Source organism: Macaca fascicularis, chromosome 16, assembly GCF_037993035.2.
Source record: "Macaca fascicularis isolate 582-1 chromosome 16, T2T-MFA8v1.1".
In the NCBI taxonomy this organism is placed as follows: Eukaryota; Metazoa; Chordata; class Mammalia; order Primates; family Cercopithecidae; genus Macaca; species Macaca fascicularis.
The window spans coordinates 61,711,780-61,733,224 of NC_088390.1; the positions used below are offsets into that span (position 1 = coordinate 61,711,780).

General features: G+C 37.5%; 1 protein-coding gene across 6 annotated transcripts; it reads right to left on the minus strand.

The window, feature by feature from the left end:
• Positions 1-188: 188 nt before the first annotated feature.
• On the minus strand, positions 189-21,389 carry SMARCE1 (SWI/SNF related BAF chromatin remodeling complex subunit E1). 6 transcript variants are annotated; one of them, XM_005584108.5, is made up of 12 exons: positions 21,322-21,389; positions 19,319-19,370; positions 19,099-19,142; positions 15,958-16,062; positions 11,001-11,081; positions 9,875-10,006; positions 9,412-9,583; positions 4,744-4,916; positions 4,146-4,247; positions 3,267-3,477; positions 2,762-2,840; positions 189-1,474 (listed from the first exon to the last, which is right to left on the minus strand). In XM_005584108.5, the coding sequence occupies exons 2-11, from the start codon at positions 19,323-19,325 to the stop codon at positions 2,776-2,778; spliced, it is 1,092 nt and encodes a 363-aa protein (XP_005584165.1). In that variant the 5' UTR covers positions 19,326-19,370; positions 21,322-21,389; the 3' UTR covers positions 189-1,474; positions 2,762-2,775. The 6 variants fall into 6 exon arrangements, with proteins under 6 accessions (XP_005584165.1, XP_045230787.1, XP_005584163.1 ...); XM_045374852.3 differs by lacking the exon at positions 15,958-16,062; XM_005584106.5 differs by lacking the exon at positions 2,762-2,840.
• Positions 21,390-21,445: the final 56 nt, after the last annotated feature.

The window sequence follows — 21,445 nt, forward strand, 5'->3', positions numbered from 1 at the left end:
ATTTTCACAAGTGTCTTGTACAAATAAACTATTGCAGCAGTTTATCGAGACAGTTGGGTGAGACAAGGGCCCTGAGTACACAAATTCATAATGGCTGAGTGGTCATTCCACACTGTCACTGCATTACAGAAAAAAACTGGATGCCTGTCTTGCATACAACTACGTAGTGCATTAAAAACACTGAGACCTTTTTCTTCATTTTTTTTTTTTTTATTACATTTGGACCTTTAAGAAACATATACCATCAGATATACCACTATTCAGTAAAAATCTATTCTAGTTTTTGGGAAGCATATGTGTCACAAACTATCTTGCTTCTAGTCTCCAAGACTTTAAGAGTTTATCAAAAAGGTGGGCTCTGATCTATGGGATCCCGAGCCTTGAGGTTTCGAATGTTCTGATTATTGTAAAACAATTTCAAGTGGATTAACTTAATTCCCAGCTGTTTTTCTTCAGAAATGGGCTAATCAGTTTGAATTATCTAGTCCATTACAAGAATATTAAATTCCTTGAGCTTTGTGATCTATTCTGTCTTTGGAAAACCTGGTAAAAAAGTAATTTTCTTTCTATACAATAAGGATGGATTTACCAGAACATACCCAATATTAATCATAACAAAAAGCAGTACAGATAATGTATATGTGCTGTGTTCACTTTAATGACCATTTCATAAGTAACTACTCTAACTATGGGGACTATTTCTGGATCAGTAAGATCCACGCGTAGTTGCAGGCTACACTCAACTTCTTAACACAACTCTTGGTATCTGACATTGATTAAAAGTAAAAAAGGGTAAGTGAACAAATACTTACTCATACATGATCACGTTTTTAAGAAGCTACCCTTTGCAGAAGTAAACAAGAGAGGAAACTTTCAGGAAGCTGTTGATGGGGATTGGGAAGGTTTAAAGCTATGGCTTTGGTAAGCACCCCAGTGAGCTGTAGGAAGGCATTGTAAGAGTAGATTCTGCAGCATCAAAGGATAATTCTCTAAAAGAGGTGGGTGTTTTCTCAATTAACCTAAATTCTGAGGCTTTCAGCAGTTGAGGGCTAGAAACAAGATCCAAAGAAAAGAGCCATCTTCACAACACTTAAGAAAGGTGACTGACTGTGCCATTAGGCTCATGATGCTAAATGGTCCAAAAGCCTTTGGTGGTGTGATATGGACAAGAAAAAAATTAATACACAAACCACATAACACCATTAAAACCAAAAAACATTTTTTCATTTAAAAAAGTATTTAGAACACATAAAACAAGGCAACATTTACTCTTTTTTCTCATCTTCTGGTATGGGATCTGTTGGTGGCTCCTCCACTGTTGCACTGTTGCTCTCTGAGCCAGTGTTACTATCACTGGTTCCTTCCTCTGCCATACTGTCGACCCCCTCCTGCCCACTCTCCTTGTCCTCAGGAGTAGACGTGCCTTCTTCACCGTTCTGTTGGCTCTCTGTCGTTTCTTCAAGGTGTGTCTCCTCTGTAATCACACATTTGTCACTGTCAGTTCCAAGATGAAATTCTACTCTAGTTAAGCTGACAGTATACAGCTGTGCTGTCCAATATGGTAGCCACTAGCCACATGTGGTTATTAAACCCCTGAAATGAGCCAGTGTGACTAAAGAACTTTTAAGAATGTTGGAACAATTTGGGTATGAAAAATCTACTTTTTAGCTGTAAATTAATGAAATTTATTAAATAAATGCAGATCAAATACTTCTGATGAAAATTTAGCTTCTGACTTGAGATGTGTATAAAAGTATAAAATATACATTGGATTTGAAGACTATTTAAAAAAAGGAAAGCTGATTTTAAAAATGTTCCTTCCGTGTTGAAATAATTTTATTTAATATATGTTGAATTAAATAAAACATACTGTTAAAACACTTGTTTGGCTTAACTTTTAAAAATATGTTACTAGTAGAAAGTGTAAAATTTCACATGTGACTTGCATTTTATTTCTATTGGACAGTGAATGAGCGTTAGTCTGTAGTGTTATGGATTAAACAAGGAGAAAGCAGTTGTAGAAATAATACAAGGTTGATCTTTTAGACACTTTGTTTAAAGTCATGCTGGGCTGTTTCCTGTAAGAAATTAAAAGCATGAGGTTTTGGCTCTAATAGTCTCAAACAATTTTCTTCAGGTTTTTTCCTTGAACTAGGAGGACAGAACCTGAGTAAAGACCTGCAAACCTTAAGCATAAGACATGCCCCATTCATAGATGCCAAAACAGAGGCAAACGACTGAGTGTTCGTCTAGTTGTAAAATTAGCAAAAATCAGTATTTTATTTTGCAAGCTTTTGTTTTAACCACAAAAATGTGCTCATGCTCCAAATTCATTAAGATGAATGAATTCACGTTCATACAAAACAGAAAGAGACTCAGAGAGTTAAACTTAAAATATGACTATTTAAAATGTTAATCTGCTGGATTAAATTTTGCAGAAATACCTGGGAAAGATATCTATATTCCATTCATGTTTTCCAGATGGCTGTCATTTGAGTACAAAGTATGGCACTTGGAGGTTGTCATTTGAGAACCAAGTATCACTACTGTCCCTCCCACTTCTTTCAACGATGCTCCAGGAAGCCTTTGGTTTTGTTTTCCATAACTACTTTTAGCTGAGTCCTGTTTACACAGTGTACTAGGCAGTGTCAAAACAGTGCTATGAGGTAAGGTGATCTCAAAATTACAAGTGATGATCAATGTAATCAGTACTTTATGTAAGTTTTATTTATACAAGTTATTTTTAATTTTATTTTTTTACCTTGAGGGATGCTTTTAATCAGGAAAATCAGTATACCTAGAAGTAAGGGTTTTTCTAGGATAGAGCTGGCAATTTTTTTCTGTAAAGAGCCAGACAGAAAATATTTTAGACTTCGCAGGTCAGGCAGTTTTTGCTCCAACTACTCAACTATACTGTTTTAGCCCCAAAGCAGCCACAGACAGTATGTAAACAAACAAGTGTGGCTGTGTTCCAGTTTTATTTACAAAAACAAGTGATGGGCAGGATTGCCTTACAGGTATTACTTTGCAGAATGCTGTCCTAGGACACCAAAGACAATTAATCTTAACAGTAATAACCACATCTTGATAAATAATGTAAGCATTAAAGGTTAAAATTTTGAATGTCAGTATCATGTCAAATCTAGTACTCGGAATCACCCTCAGTGGCAGGTACCAGAATACCTGCACTTAGAAAGAAAAACCCAAATTAAAGACAGCCATACAAAGTCTTGGCACTTCCTTTGCGTTTGTTGCTAGTGGGTTACCTGTCTCCATTGGAATGTTCTCATCGTCTTTCTTCTCCTCGCCTTTGTTGGCTGCTTGTTCTTCCTCAGGAACGATGCTGCTCTGACTGCGCTCAGCTTGCTCTGCGGCCTCCTTCTCCCTTTCCTCCTGCCTTTTGCGGGCCTGTTCCTCTGCCTGTGCAATCTCAGCTGCAATTTTCTCCATATCCACTTCTACTTTCAGACCGCACAACTAGTCAGAAAAAAACAGAACTCGGTAATGTTTTTCCTTATAATTTCTGAGCCAGATATATTCTTTCAAAAGTTGGTTTCCTTGCCTATGAACTATATATATATCTATACACCTGTGTGTCTGTGTATGTGCGCAAAAAAATGTGGTTCTAGGTCTTCTCTGAAACTCTTGGGTCTACAAGAAAAGAAAACTGCTCTAGCAGTCATATAATATGGGATATTCCAGAGCAGCTGGTGAGGCAAAATAGTGAAAATTCTGGGGTATACATAAGGCTTCCATTTTACATTCTGGGCTACCAACTAGATTTCCTTGTCTGAATGCAAAGTGCAAACTATAAATTACATTTAATGAAGACATTTGATGAATAAATCACAATAAAATGAAAGTAGTTAATGACTGTATGGGAGTTTAAAATATCAGAGGGCTCTAGCATTTATAGGCCTAGTAGATATGCATATACTTCATGATATTTCAAATTTATTGCAATTTTGTCAAGAGAATGGGAACAATTTTATAAAAAAAAAAAGATCTTACAGGTTTTATAGTAAAGTTAGCCCTGTTTCAAAGTGAACAACATTCAATAAAAATACTATTTTGGAAAAAAGAATGAGGAAAAGTAAAGTAACAGGTACGGTGATAAAAGTATAGTTAACATATTAAACAGATACCCTTTTAAGTTCATTGTTAAATGAATCTGTGCTTTCCAGGAATTTCCTCTTCTTCTCCTGGTGTCGTTCCTCTATTTGAAGAAGTTCAGCTTCTAGTTTTCGCTGCAAGACAGGATCAGGCTTTACAATCATATCTCCTGTTTTAATGGTTCATACTTTCAAACAGTGTACCAAATAATGTTTTGAACTTTAGATCATTTATTACATGAGTCTAGCTAAGATTTAAAAAATACAAAATGCAGCACAAAGAAATGATTATGATCAATAGGTAAATGTTAAAGAATACTGTTTCAGGCCTGAGCAATTCCTTTGGAAAAAGTATTTAGTAGAGCAGTAAAGACTGATAGGACGCCTCAAAATTCTTAAGTTCACATGTACTTCTTAACAAATATACCTTCCATTACAAGGTTCTATATTATAGTTTTTAATGACAAACTTATTAAACATTTGGGAAAGGTCCACTTCCTTAAACCTCTTCTCCAAATCAGGAACAGTTTAGACTGACATATTTAACAGGTACATTTAGGCATGGTGTAGGAATCACGTCAGCTGGGATTTGTGGTATAGGTCCATTTTATTGAAAGTTTTATGACTTTACCTGATGAACCATTAAGGACTGGACCTGCCGTTTGAGGACCTGCATTCTAGCTGTTGTGACAACTGACCGAACGTCTGGCACCACACTCTCACTAAGAATTTCACTGATGAGGCGGTGGTTTCTCTGGAAACGGGCGGTGGCTGTATGCTTCATTGAAAAGCCATCATCATAATCTGCAATGAACAAATTGTTCTGCAAAGTAGGTCACCAGTAACCATAAAAAGGAGTGTAACATGTTAACACTTAATTATCAAGGAACCATGGCCCTTGCTGGCCTAACAAGGGGACCTGACCAGCGTCATGGGAGCACTGGGCAGTTACTTGATAAAAACCATACAGAGGACGTAATGTGTTCACTGGCCAAGGTAGTAATTTATCTCACAGTCTTTAAGTGATGATGTGTGTCTGAGAAGGCTTTGGCTAAAACATAAATGAGATACAACATGTCTCTTCTGGCTTTGGAATCAATGTGAAGGCTGCATGTGATGGCAGTAATTGAAATTCTGCCCAATGTTTCACTTTCTTGGTAGTGACTTAAGGCATTTAACAACTAACGAACAACATATGAACTGGGCAGTGACTTTATGAAAATGCCAATTCGTAAAATTATCACAGCAGAGGAAACATCATCTCTAACAATATTCAGTTTCCCAGGCCCTCAAGGAATTTTATAGAAGAAAAATAAATGTTTTGATTCCAAATTTAATTTTTGTCAGTTTACACTTAGCCAGCTGTACGGGTCTGGTTTATATGCTTCTGTTTTGTTTTGTTTTGAGACAGAATCTCACTCCGTTACCCAGGCTGGAGTGCAGTGGCCCAATCTCGGCTCACTGCAACCTCCACCTCCCGGGTTCAACCGATTCTTGTGCCTCAGCCTCCCAAGTGGCTGGAATTACAGGCACATGACACCATGCCCAGCCAATTTCTGTATTTTTAGTAGAGATAGGATTTCACCATGTTGGCCAGGGCGGTCTTGAACTCCTGACCTCACATGATACGCCCATCCTGGCCTCCCAAAGTGCTGGGATTACAGGTGTGAGCCACTGCGCACACCCTATATGCTTATTTTTAATAGGTATCTAGTGTTTCCTTAATCTCAGTCTTTGCTCTATCGCCTTCATAGTTTTTCATATATCTACTAACAGCCTGTACTATTGTTTACTTAATATTTTTCTTTAAACTAACTCATTAAAAAAAAAAAAAGCTTTCTCTGTAGCAATACATACAAAACAAATGCTCCTTTTTGACCCACTTAATCACCTCAGTGTCCCACCAGACAGGGAGGAACCATACTTGAGCAAACCTTGTTACAGAGGAAACCCTGTTACAGAGGAAACCCCATTACAGAGGAAACCCCGTTACAGAGGAGAAAGCCCGTTACAGAGGAGAAAGCCCGTTACAGAGGGAACCCTGTCACAGAGGGAACCCTGTCACAGAGGAAAGCCTGTCACAGAGGGAACCCTGTCACAGAGGGAACCCTGTCACAGAGGGAAGCCTGTCACAGAGGGAACCCTTTCACAGAGGGAACCCTGTCACAGAGGGAAGCCCGTCACAGAGGGAAGCCCGTCACAGAGGGAAGCCCGTCACAGAGGAAACCCCATTACAGAGGGAAGCCTGTTACAGAGGGAAGCCTGTTACAGAGGACACCCTGTTACAGAGGGAAGCCTGTCACAGAGGGAAGCCCGTCACAGAGGGAAGCCCGTCACAGAGGAAACCCCGTTACAGAGGGAAGCCCGTTACAGAAGGAAGCCTGTTACAGAGGACACCCTGTTACAGAGGACACCCTGTCACAGAGGGAAGCCTGTTACAGAGGACACCCTGTCACAGAGGGAAGCCCGTCACAGAGGGAAGCCCGTCACAGAGGGAAGCCCGTCACAGAGGGAAGCCCGTCACAGAGGAAACCCCATTACAGAGGGAAGCCTGTTACAGAGGGAAGCCTGTTACAGAGGACACCCTGTTACAGAGGGAAGCCTGTCACAGAGGGAAGCCCGTCACAGAGGGAAGCCCGTCACAGAGGAAACCCCGTTACAGAGGGAAGCCCGTTACAGAAGGAAGCCTGTTACAGAGGACACCCTGTTACAGAGGACACCCTGTCACAGAGGGAAGCCTGTTACAGAGGACACCCTGTCACAGAGGGAAGCCCGTCACAGAGGGAAGCCCGTCACAGAGGGAAGCCCGTCACAGAGGGAAGCCCGTTACAGAGGGAAGCCCGTTACAGAGGGAAGCCTGTTACAGAGGACACCCTGTTACAGAGGAAACCCCGTTACAGAGGGAACCCTGTTACAGAGGAAACCCTGTTACAGAGGGAAGCCTGTTACAGAGGAAAGCCTGTTAGAGGGAACCCTGTTAGAGGCCTTTGTGGTGCTCCTATGTCAGTTTAGCACCTCTCTTATTGTCTTGCACTTAAGCAGTTCCTAAAATTCTCATTATCATAAATACTATAGCTAAAAACTGTTGTTTTTGTAAAAAGTTAAAAAAATTACTTTTCTTTCCTTTTGAGTAATTCCTTTAGGAAATAAACTTCTGAAATTAAAACTATTAGGTAAGATACAGTTTTTTAAAAACTCTGTAATCTTTCTACTTTTTAAGAGTTTTTCACCTTTAGGGTTATATGTGGTATATCTGTGCTACGTCTGTCTAAGTTATCTGTTTTTGTTATTTTTTATTTTCTTCTTTCATTTATATGGCCCCAGTGTTGACCACAGATGGGGTAATAAGGTCTAAGAATTTGGGCTTGTTCTTCCTTGCATGTAAGTCATCTGCTTCCTTTTTTCGGGGAATGGCTTTTCTAATTATGATCTAATTGAACAGCTATTTATCCCATGAAGAGGCTCTCATTGAACAAAAGCCTTCATTGTCTTGTGTAGATAATTGCACATGCCCTCTTTTTTTTTTTTTTTTGAGACTGGGTATTGCTCTGTCATCCAGGATGGAGGGCAGTGGCATGATCATAGCTCACTGCAGTCTCGAACTCCTGGGCTCAATTGATCCTCCCACCTCAGCCTCAGTTGGAGCAGCTGGGACTACAGGCACAAGCCACCATGCCCAGCTAATTTTTAAGTATTCTGTAGAGATAGAGTCTTGCTGTGTTGCCCAGGCTGGTCTCAAACTCTTGGCCACAAGCAATCCTCCTGCTTTAGTTAAAAGTATTGGGATTACAGGCGTGAGCCATGGCGCCTGGTCATGTCTATCTTTTGATAGTCCTCTGTTAAAGAAGTCAGTAGCTGCTGTACTTCATGCAGATGCCACCTTTCTCTTATGTACATTTGACATACATTTCCACCTCCCAAGTCTTCCTCTAATCATTTTCATACTGGCATGCTAAAGACATTCTCATACTGGCATCTTAATTACTACCTGAACTTACTTACTAGCAACTTTAAGACCCACCCTTAAAGTTAAAAACATAATAGGCCCAAGTTTGAGACTGTTTCTGAGTGAATCTCTTCAGTCCTTCTGAATGTTCATGGTGTTAATGAAAGCTTTAGTTATTTTCTACTTACGTTGCTAGCCTTTGTTTCCTCTTGTACTGACCCCCATCCTCCCAATATCTGTAGCCTGGATCATCTTCTGTATGTTTCTCTTGCATTAATCATCCCATTTGAGTAATTACAGTGTGAGGATGCTAGTGTGTCTTTAGCACTGCTGATTCTGTTTAACACTCAATACTGTTTCTATTCCATATTCTATTCTCTATAGTGTTACATTCCACTGTCTGTATTTATGAGAACATTTGACAATATTCCAGTCCATTATTTTAAAAAATGATTTCTGTTTTTCCCCACTTTTATCAACTTATTCTTGTCTTCAGGTGCTATTATTGCTTCCTCCCTCATTGATACTGTCTTTAAAGTTCTTATAGCCTTCCTCTTTGTTACTGCAACTTTAAGATGGGATCTTAAATCATTTTCCTGATGTTTTTGTCACTTGTAGCTAGAGCTTCTAACCTTTTGCACATCATAGCAGTACACAGAGAAACTATTAGTATTTATATAGCACATTAAATATGTGGTTGAGTGTGTTCACACTGCAAATGGCTATCTCTGGGTCTCCTTGCAGCTTCAGACCCTGCCTGGCTGCACAAGACCAGAACAATCAGCACACCTGCTAACTACTCATACAGAACGGCAATTAGGAAGCTCTGCTATTCGTGTGCATGTATAAAATTTGTATGGGTGTACCCTCATGTACACCCATAAAAGTAGTAGCATGAGCTATATTTATACATTCTTATTGGATTTCTGAATTAAATGGAAAGGAAACTTCATAATGTTTCCACATACTCATTAGCTTCTCCCTTAAGAGCCTCTAATTCAGCGAATTTAGTGAACCAGTAAGAAAACAGGATATAACTAGAATGCATTTAGCTTTGTAAAAGCAGATGAGGCAAAATCCTGATTGTGATTTAAAAACCTTTCATGCATTTTGAGTACAAAGATTTTGATAAACAATAAATAATTTTTGCCATTTTCTGCACTCAAAAGGATATTTCTTTTTCTTGTGGGAAATTCACATACAAATCTTACTCAATATAAGCAAAATACTGAGGTGACACATAAATTATGCTTTCTTTTCCATTTAGGATAAGAAATAAAACACACCTAAGAGATTACTCATATCCTAACTCTCAGAGAAAGCATAAACAAAACCCCACTTTTTTTCTTTTACCATCTGGATCTTCAGCCGGCTGAATGCTCATGTACGGTTCCCCTTTCTCCATGCGAGACTGTCTCTGTCGACTTTCTTCCTCTAAAGCAGCTTCTGCACGACTTTTTGCATTTATGTAAGCAAGGTACGCGGGGGAATTATGATAGGCCTTCATAGATTCATTGTACTCTATCTGAAATTCAAATGTTTTTTGGTTTTATAATTAACATTTTACAGGTTATAATGCAGACTTATGTTATCTCATTTGAATATCAAAAGATATGATGTAAACAGGGTGTTCGGATAATTATCTCCTTTTTACGGACAAGAAATCTGAGGCCTTGAGAAATTGACTTGACTCAGGAAGACAAAGCCTCAGTACAGCATCAGCCTTCTGACCAAATCTTATGTTTCTTTTATAAATAGTAAGCCAGTGTTTTTGTACTTTACACATTATCTATCCCACTGTGAGCCCCTATCCTACCTTTTCTGCTTCGTATTCGTTTAAATATTCTTGTTTTTCTTCATCAGTGAGATCTCGCCACATGCCACCAATAATCTTGCCAATCTCCCACAACTTTAGGTCAGGGTTGGAAGCCTTTACTTGGTCCCAGACCTTAAAAAGAAAACAGATGAAATGTTAATACTGATGTCTAAATGTATAGACCTTTAAAAATGCTTTTTAATATGGAAACTTTTGAACATAAAAAGCAGAGACAACAGTATCAAATTTCTATGTACTCATCAGCCTACTTCAACAATGATCAACGACTGACCAACCTCAGGTTATCTTTGCCCTACTGGATTATTTTAAGATAGATCTCAGACATCATGTCACTCACTTATAAATACTTCAATGTGATATGCAAGAATATCTCCAATCACTACAGACACTTAAGATGAATTACTTCAATAACACAGTCTATGTCACTAAAAGTTCACGTGAACTTAGAAGTGCTTAATTTGCGTAACACAATACATCATATTATCAAAAACCAATGTAATAGTCAAGATCAAAAGGTTTACAATTTCTAGATAGTAGTTATAATGCTCTGCCTTTTAATAAAGATATTGGCTATTTTTTTAATTTTAAGAGTAACGTAAGTTCATCACCAAAAAAAAAAAAAAAAAAAGGAAAACTTGAGGAAAAGAAAATAAAAACTACCATAAGCTTACTGCTTAGAGATAACCTGTCTCTAAGGTTATCTATGTTTTCTGTGTTTTCTTCTGTCTTCTGTGTTTTCCCCCTTCAAACTAACATATGGTTGCCATCATTTTTATAAAAATGAGATATTAATTCATGTAGTTTTGTAGTCCTCCTTCACTTAATATTTTCCTCATGTCATTAAATATTCTCCAAAAGACATGACTTTAATGGCCACAGAACATTCTATCTTAAGGATTTTAACAGTTTATTTAATCATGCTCCTCTTGTTGGATTTTAGTTCTGGAATTCTGAAATCAGAACTAATTGCCTTAAAAACTGTATTTTTTCGGTCCTTTCCTCCGAATATGCACAGAAAAGCTGGCTAAGCCAATCTAAAATTGGATGCAAAGAAAGAAGCAGCAAAGACAGTGTCCTCATTCCTTTCCAGGTCCTAAGCGCCTACCTTTCTGCTGTACCTCATGTAGGGCATCAGCGGCTTATCTGGTGGCTTTGGGGGTTTTGGAATCGTAATACCAGAGGATGCCTACAAAAGAGTTAAATACATTCATTATTCAGCTGTAAGGAGTTCACCGGCAAACTGAAAAGAGAGTCCCTTAAAAAATTCTAATGCGCCTTTCTTCTACTCGTCCAAATATTTTCTCCACTGAAAATAGCTATCACTGCAAATTCAGAAATGTTCAAAAGAAAATGACTTTAAGCACAAACTTTTTAAATGTTTTACTTAGCAGTTTATTGCCAATGCTTTGACAACCTGGCTGCAGGAACAAATAAAATATTACATAGTAACCCATACATTGAAAATATATGGTTATATATCAACCGTCTCACATTCAGGACATTACCTGGCACCCTCTCATTCTGCTCAATTACCATTACACATACAGTCAACACTTGATTATCTGCAGCAGGATCTGAACCCTTAACACTTACCATTCTCACACTGTCTACAGGGGCCTTAACCTATTAGCACTATGTCAGGAATGTACTCCCAATATCACCACAAAAACAACTTCTCAGGTTCAAAAACAATTAGTGAAATAACAAACCACTTTACCTCCTTTGCCAGGCTAGAGATTTTATTTCTCTTAAGGTTCTGTCTGTTACCTAGTGGTTTTCTTGTAAAGGGGAAGGAGAAGTGTGAATGAAAGTCACACCTTTTTGTGTCCTTAGTCCTAATCACAGTGTAAAAGCAAACAAGTTTATCCGGAACAGAGAAGTGGCAGATATGGGGCCTGATTGTTATTTTTGAGGTGTTATATCAAGAAGTTCCATTCCATTAAAAATGTTTGGTTTTATGGGAAAGACAGAGGAAAAGGAAAGATGTGATGTGCAGGAAAAGAAAGACAGAAGAAAAGGAGGGGGAGGGAAGACTGAAAAATATTTTTTAAAAAGGTAAAGCAAAAATAGGTGAGAGAAAAAATAAAAAAAGAAGGAAAGAGAAAGATAAAGTGATCAGTTTTTCCTGTGGTCTAAAGTCTAGGTGAGATTCCAGACAGCTTCTGGTAGACCACCCAGATAACACCCACCTAAAAGTATTTATTTCTGAACTTTTTAGTCTCCTCTTAATATACATGACTGCATTTGATTAAAGACCCAGAATAAGAAAAATCATTGCTATTTCAGACAATTTGCAAATTTTCAGGAGATCTCCTCTAATACTGACTCTCCCTGCTAGGCTGGAGAAATGAAGTGCTGGCTTTATTCTAATTATCAAAAGACAGGATTGGCAAATCCCTATAAGAAAACTAAAGTAACATTTTGTTCGCTTCCCCTTCTGTTGTTGCTATGATAAAACCCCAGAGATACTCCTCCACTCTGGGCTGGGACCCCAATCATAACCTTATTTTTCATTTGAGGGCTCAGGGATTAGCATGTTTGTGTCCTTTTCCACTATGATCAAGAAATGTTTCCTCTTCCTACAAGGGTCTCTCTCCATCCCTGTAACTCTATTTCTTCATATATGAAGTTATTAGAAAGCATTTCGCCTTGGAAGCAGTATTTCCTCTCTTTCCATTCCTTCCATGCATTCTTACTACACCTCATGCTAGTGCCCAGGTAGACAGACACTGTTTTTGGCCAGCAGTGGGTAAGAGAGTAAGATGGCCAGGGGGCATGGAAACTATCAAAAGTGGTGGGGTAGCAGCCAATAAAGGGAAACCTGTATCAGGGTTTGTACAAGTTCTTTTAAGGGGAAAGGGAATTCCTCTAAGACTAACCTTACGGATTCAGAGGAACAGACACACACAAGTCTGCTTCTTCACACATAGTTATTAGAAAGCATTTCCAACTCATATCCAACACAAACCTTCAGAATTCCATGAAATGGGTTACAAATAAGGTTGGAATTGTGCCCATAATTGAGGTGGTTAAGACTACTGTCAAATTTTTTTTGAAATTAAAGAGGTAAAGAATTCTAAAATGCCTATGCTTTCGAGCTTTAAGTATGAATTAAAACACTTTAAAAACATAGTAGTATTTGCTTTGATATTTTTCAAAGAATCACATTTATATTAATGGATTTGCTATTTCTCTTCCTTTCTCCCAAAGAAAGGTACACATATCATCTATATATTGAGACCAGTCAACTTACAACAAAAAAACCCAAACTAAAAAGACACCCCAAAACAATAATAAAGTTAAAATTCCAGATGGTTTGCAGGATAGTAAAGATTTATATCATTACACACCTCCAATTTATTTAATGTCTCAGAGAGACATCTTTCTACAATGTCTTAAACATTTCTGTAAAAAAAAGTTGAACATACTTTAGACCCTTTCTGGATAAGATTCAATTGTAAACAACCACTGTTTTGCCGTGCTGTAACCTTCTGTCGGGTGTGTGAAATGCGAAAATCTGTTGTTGGCTCTTTCAGTGGCCTATGGCTATGCTTTTGGAGAATGTGTTTCCATTTTTGAACTGTTTCTTTCCTTGCTACTATCAGGAAATCCACCTCTAGCAGCAACTCTCTTTTCAATTTTCTGCTTTCAATTTCCAATGGAGAGGTGGGTAGAACTGGGCTTACAGAAGAGCAAGGTCTTAGGAAATCACCTATGAATAAAATTCATGATTTTGTGAAATTTATCTTGGCTACTCAGTTTTTTGTTGTTGTTCCTTTTGTAATTCTCAGCTGTTTCTCTAGCAGGAACTTATTTAAGAGCTTTCTTCTGGGACAGAATTTCTATTAATGTACAGAAACAGGCTATTTTTAAAGACATTTTTGTCTCAATGTGTTTTCACACCTATACTTAAGAGAATGCTAATCATCATCTGAATGAAGAACTGACTAGGAATGAATTCCATCTTGTAGCTATCATAAGCACTCCAAAAGGTCTTGACATGCTATATAAAGTATTTACTGTCTGAGAACTATCCAAGTATACCGGAGTCACCAGGGAAACCCAATGTTCTCTACAGCCTACCAGAAGCTACTGGACAGGGCTTCACAGACTCATGAAAGCCACTAACACAATATGCATACAATAATACCAAATGGGAGCTTCTCCTCACCCCCAAAAGTAATGCATAACTAGGGTCACAATGCTTTTATGAAAATCAAAATGCTTTTATTATGGTCAAAATCAGAGCCACTGAGTCCTAACAGCTTAAACTAGATATAGAAAACAGGGCAAGCAGTGTAAAACCTCCACATTTTCTAGGCCCTTCTTCATATAGCAGTTTGATTACACTTCAACCTGGTGTTAAGAGGACAATAATACAAAGTAAATCTCCACAAAGGACCAAAACACCAAATTTTCCATGCCCCACACCTCTCTATACTTCATCTACCATGTAGCTAGTGTCCACACCAAATGCTCAGTTCTTAACATTCGCCAAGAAGGAATGAGAAGAAACAGATGAGTGATTTCAGACAGGGAGTGCACTTTCTCTTCCTAGTCTCCATCGAACAATCTCACATTTTTAACAGAGAATCCCCCACAGCCACATCCAAGTTAAGAACAAAATGCTTACACAAAACCAAAAGACAAATTATTGTAATATTATAGTTACCATTTGTATTCCATTAACATAGATAATCAAGAGGTGACTGTATAGAGCTATTAAATGCAATCATTCTTGTTTACTGCCCGTGAAAAAATTTCTGCATTAACATGAAGATCCAAGATTGATTCTGTTCATTGTTTAAATTAAAATGTTCTTTATCATCTGCAAACCTTGCCACCCATTACACTTGTGAAACAACACGTTTAGGCCAGGGAAAAACATGTATTGATGCACATAAAAATTGTATGCATTGTGAAATGCATACATACACACACTTTGTCAGAATTCTTTTCAGATACCATGAAATATGCATGGCACATAAAACTTGATATGCTTATGAAGTACAAATTATGCAGAAACAATGAAAAATTTAGACAAACAAAACCTATCAAGCTAAGCAATATGCTTATCAAGATAGACATTCATTTGATAGCTACAAACTTTCAGTTCTAGCTTGACTACAGGGTGAGAGGGCTTTTTTGAAGTTACATTAATAGAAGGCACTTGTTATTTACGAATACAGCAAACAAAAACCAGATATTAAAAACTTTACAGCCATTCTGGGTTGTATAAATTCTCAGCAACACTACATTCCAATGTAGTATTTGACTTTTGGATTTTTTATCTTTAGTAAGTCATTTTTATAATTATTGGTTTTTTTGGCACTTAAACTTTTTTGAATGAAATTTAAGATGATTCTAATTTTGAAATCTTAGGCTGATCATTTAAATGAAACATCCTAAGTTTCAGAAATCATATCTCTTATACTAAGGATTAGAAATGCACTTCTCGTTGTACGTATCTAGTTTGATACTTCAAATTAATTTCATTCAATCTTCATTCTGCATTTCTTTGAGGTGACATTAAAACGTTTTTCTCTTTTTCACTGTAGAGCAATGAGTCTCAGTTAGAAGGTCAACTATTAAATCCAAAAGACAAATAACTATGGGTAGGGATTCAAACTGGTATACCAGCCAAAAGCGTTCCAGCCCTGAAAAAGCCAGGTCTGAAAGCCCAGCCTTTACTAGAAACTGAATCATTGAGACTAATGCCAATCACCTTATAAAAACGAAAAATACTCTTTATGCCAAAAAGGGTATTTTTACCAGAAGAAATTCTGTTTGTTTACATACAGTATAAGCATCAAGTGCTCAAGGCTTTATCCCTACCAACCACCAAACAGAATGGATTTTTCTTTTCTTCCATATACATTCCAGATCTCACTATTTATTTTTTCAGTGTGAGATGCTACAATGAATGTTGAAAATAGTCAAAAAGCTAGGTTAAAAAATTTTTTTTAAATGGCTGTGCTTATGATTCAAAAAGACCTAATTCTGAAGGCATTTCTGGTCAATTCCAGTTGTTTGCCGGATGCTGTAATAGTTGATTCTCCTACCGTGACCCGGCTGTTGGTGCCCGGGTTCCCTCCCAGCCTGTAGTTGTTGTAGGCGAGATGACTGTATGGATTGTATCCCACAAACCCTGGTGTGCTGGGCATTTGCTGATGGAAACAAATGAGACAAAAACACGAATGAGAAATGAGCTCAAACGAGGAAAACACAGAAATGAAAAATGATCTGCATATGGCATGCAAAAGCAACCTGAATTTAAACAAGCAATGATGTGTTGTAATTGTTCTTTTTTTCCACTGAGGAAATTAAATATTTTTCTTTCATTGAGAAACCTGTCTGCAGTGTCTTTTGGTTGTTTTTCTCTTTCTTTTTTGCAGGGACTGGGGGTGTTTGTGTGACTGTGAATGTGTGTTGTGTTTCTGGAGGAAAGCAATACACTGAAGTGTTTAAAACATTCAGGATTTACTTTATGGTCAACAACAGGATATAACAACTTAGCAATATATGAAGACTGAGATAGGAAGGCTTAAAGTGTGATAAACTAGAACTCTGAAAACACTACATGCAAAACAAAACACAATTTATTTGACATGTGGATGCCACCAATGTATTCATCTACTAAAAACAAAAACAAGAAATGGATCTGATTTCAAAGACAGTTTTAAATCATTTTATATAATGTGAGAAATGAGAAGAGACTCAAATCGGGAAGCCAGGATTTGTCAATTGAAAAGAACATATGCTGGATTTGATGGATGTCACATACATGATTTAAAACAAAGACTTGTAAGAAATGCATGGATTTCATTCTGGGGTACTATCTGATCTTTTTAACCCAGTCATTCTTTTATAGGATTTCTCTTCCATCTCTTCTTTGATCCATCTTCCACAGGTCAATCATGAAAACATTTCTGCATTTAGTCTCAATGTGATCTACTTTTCTAGTTGATAGACTTGAATTTTCTTTTTTCATCTAGTTTCCTGATAGCTCTCACCCTTTCAAAACACAACTGCTCATTTCAGCAACAGAACTCTTGGTTTTTGTGAATTATGTGTTGATGTAATCACAAATGGGCTCTTATATAGCAGTGGCCTTGGGGCTAATACAATGACACTCAATGTTCATGAGAACCAAGGCATAATGTATAGAAAGAATATAGTAGAGAGAGACCAAAATTCGGGTATTTTACCTTGTAAAGCTCAATCAAAATATGTGACAATTTCATTTTTACATGCAATTAACAATATCGGTCCTTAACTGTATAATGTAAAATACACTTAACACATTCCAACTAAGCTGTAGCTGTTACAAAATAAACACAATTTCCTAAAACATGTCGCTGCACATATCCTTAGTACCCAAAAGAAAGACATTTAAGCAGATATTACATTTGATACTCTTTAGGAGAAAAGAGAACGGCTGATCAATTTCTAGTCTATACAGTTAGAAAAGACGCAAATTAAGCATATTTAAGTAGGCAAAACACAGATGAAGTATCAAAGGCATGAAAGAAGTGTATATTACTTGGAGTGGTACATTTGGGTGGCGGAGGTGATAGTGGTGATAGTGTTGGTAGTGGTGGTGATGGTGGTGGTGGTAGGAGTAATGGAAAGAAGGAAGGAGAATAATTAATTTAGTATCCATTCTGTTGGATGTTTTAATCCCTAGTTTTCTATATTTTGTGTGTTAACGTGAAATTATAATGGCACAAAAATATAACTAAAGAAAGGCAAAAAAAAATCCTTTTTACGCATAGTAAGTTATAAGGGGACACTTCATTTTTGAAATATTTTAATCTCAAAAAATCAAGTTTGTCCTCAAGATATGATAGATTGTCAGAGGCAGTATTTATGTCAAAATGACACCTTCAAAGTTTGCATAAATAAGAATCACTGTTCAACATTATGAGGCAATAATGTTATAAAAATAAGGGAACTAAAAAAAAAAATGGAAAGCAAAACATTATAATTATACCATTTCCAAAGCTGAAGTACATGGTTAGCTCTTTGAGGTCAGAATCTCAATTGTTCAGCTCCACCTGTATAGCCACTAGCGGAATGCCATGGAGATGGTCATAACAAATGTTCTTTGATTTAAGAAAGAAAAGAAACCAAGCACAGGACTTTACGGTCTACTGGAATTAACTTTAGAGCCTGTATATAATATAAATTGAAATGAGAACATATGGTACAGTATCTCTTTTTAAAAGTATCTCACTAAAGAAAAACAAATTGTTGATAAATGTAACTAAAACATATATCTGAGGGTTAGTAAATATGAATAGTTTTCTAGCGGAGAAAACAAAATTACACAAGGACCTAATTAGTAGTGAAAAGTAGACTAGCCTGAAATTTAGGTAGTAGGGGGTATGGAAGGAAGGATTAATATTAAAGAACTAATTTTGTAGAATTTGGTCATGTTAACAGTGTTTTTAAAAAAACAAACAAAACCCCCCCTCCCAAAAAACCAACAAGGAAGCCATTTCAGCAAGACCTGAACAGTTACTGCTAAATCTGTTTTGTAGGTTGGAAAATTATTTTACATGCTGACCAAGCTGGGCCAGAGCTTGCTGGATGAAAAACATGTTCACAACTACTTTTTAAATACCTCAAAACATACATACTTCCAAACCAATAAAATATAATTTATGGAGTGGAAAAAGATTCAATAGCAAGATCTGACCCATAGATAATGAAATCTTTACTTGAACAGCTTGAAAATACTTACAATGAGTATAGTTTCAGAAGCTTTATTGTTTAATATGAAAATTTTATAGAGAGACAAGAAAGGAGAGAAAAACATAACCAGTTGAAGGTTAGGTTTAACAAAAAAGCCAGAATGAGCATTCATTCAGTAACAACTTAAAGACTCTTAATAGTGAAGATTAATAAGAAAGAAATGGTAAAACTTTCACTTATTTCCCATTTACAAAGAAAAAAACAAAACAAACTGAGCATAGGAGGTTGGAGTTTTACAGTATTGTTTCTTTAAATGTTGGGGTTGGTTCAAGGAAAGATGCAAATAATTATTTTATTTAGTAGGAAATGCTTTTTTTTTTTTTTTTCTTTTAAGCTGAATTTCATCCTGTTGCTGTGATGATTGAGTGACTGTCACTGGAAGACATCTGGGTTTTTGTATCAAGGCCAGACTTGGCTATTACATTAACAAGAAAATTAAAACTTACTGTTGCAGGAGCTGGGGTGGGAGGTGGGGCATAAGATGGTCTTTCTGTTTGAAAGAAAATAAATAACTTCTTGTAAACAACTGAGATATAATACTATGCAACAAAACTACCAATGGTCCTGTTTTGAAGAAAAAAAAATGAGAGTATTTTGGAATTCCCACTTGCTAGGGCATTAGTCTCTTATTAACATAGATCGATAAATATAAAAATTGAAACTTACTTGACATTTTGGAAGATTAAGTTCTCAGTTCCTTAAGAATGAATCTGAGACACTAAAATAAAAAAAAAAGGAAAAAAAAAGAGAATCAAAACTCAGCAAGCATACGAGAATGTTTTCCTAATGAATAGGGTAATTTAATTGGTATTTCTGAGTAAAACTACTTCACCTTAATTCCTAGTAATTAAGCCTTTTGCATATTTTAACTAGTTCTTATAGGAGATTTGGTTGATTAGAATTAAATGACTAAAATAAAGTACTGGGGATATTTAGAAATGTACTTTCAGGTTTTTTCTTGGGATACTAAGCTACCTCTTGTATGGAAAACATTTTGCTGACGCCATGTAAACATTTCATCGGACTGATACAAGGATGAGAATACAAAGTGATGTATTAGAGTCCAACCCAACAAGGCCTACCAGATACTGACAGCTCCTTGATCAGCAACTGTACCATGTTTTTGGGATAACAATTTTTATTAAAATTGGGCAGCATTTTATTCCTGGAAGCAGTGCAAAAGGTAATTGGTATGACAATGAACTTCGCATTCTCTTAAGAGTGGTAAATAGCTTCATAAATGCTGGGAATAAATTTTGAGAGTCTACCTGAAAAATTCTTATTCACCCTTCACGGCCCATTTCAAAATTTTTCTCCTCAATGGAACTTTCTTGATACATTACCTGGGCAGAATTAATTGCTCCCCCATCTGTATTCCTATACAGTTTACACAGATCTATAATATTATTATAACTTTTTTTAACTTGTCAATATGGCTAGATTGTATGCTACTTGGAAACAGGGACCATGGCAGGACCCAGCTCAATTCTTAGGAAATTTTTTCCTAGTATTACCAGCTCACAACATAATCAGGCACATGTGAGCTTGTTCTTTACATCAACATACATCACAAATAGTGAGGTACAAAAAGACAAAAATTCATCTTTAGAAAGAAGGCAAATAAACTTCTATGACTATTGGACGTATTTGCATCTAAAGCTATGTGGAATAGATCCGATTTTTCACTTCTATTACTCATTTTAAGGAAATTCCCTGGAGCGTAAGGAATGAGTCCTGGTGTGGAAAGAAACAGTTCATTTTCTCAATGGTCCAACCTGAGTCTTTCCCTCTCAAAGAACAGTCAGAAACCTTTGACTCTGGTGTAGATTTCCTTTCTGCTCACATTAAGGGAGCTGTCAACATCCAGCAGGCCTCGCTGCAAAGCACCCTGACAAATGCCATAAGCTAAGCTCCCTGTACGTTATACTTCATTGTTAATACTTTAAAATTATGGTTCTCCTTTGCTAGAACATAAAATTTAAGAGTGGGCTTGTACATTTGTCCACCGTTGGATCCATCCTTGGTGCCTGGCATAAAAATAAATACCCGATAAATATTTGTTCAAGAAATACTTTATACGGGGTAGGCTCATGACCCTATTTCGCTTAACAGTCACAAGTACTTGATATGTACAGCTATCCCCATTTTACAGATGAAACAAGGGAGTCTCGGAGAGTCTAAACAACTTGTCTGAAGCCATATGCAGCCAGGAAGTGCCAGAGTTGGGTTTCAAACCCAGGCCAAACTATTTCAGAGCGCTGCTCGTCTCCATAAGCCACATCTTGAGTCCTCAGGTCGCTGCCTGAACCAATGGGGGAACCTTATTCCTGGGGGTGAGAACCACGGACTTGCCTCGCCCGCGGGCTTCCTGAGGTCACTCTCATTGTCTTGGAGAACGTACTTTACTAGCAACTCCCCTAAAACGGGGTATGCACAGGTGCTTTGACCAATTTCGGGTGACCGGCCTTGTCTCCAAGGAGGGGGCCCCAGATGGGACTCCCTTCCAACCCTTGCTCTGCTAGGCCTCAAGGAGGCCGCAACCGGCTCCCGGCTGTGGCCCCACGGCCAAGCCTGAACCCCAGCAACCCCCGGGAACTCGGAGTTCGGCCAAGCGGGGACACCACGACTTGCCCCCACCGACCCGGTCCGGCCCACTTGGAAACACTCACCCGCGGGCAGAAAAAGCGCCCGCAGCTCCGGCTTCGCTTCCCTTTGTCCCGCGCACGCCCCGCCCCTCGCGTCCGGAGCTTCCGCACTCGCACTTTCCACACTCTTCTTAATTTTTTTTTTTTC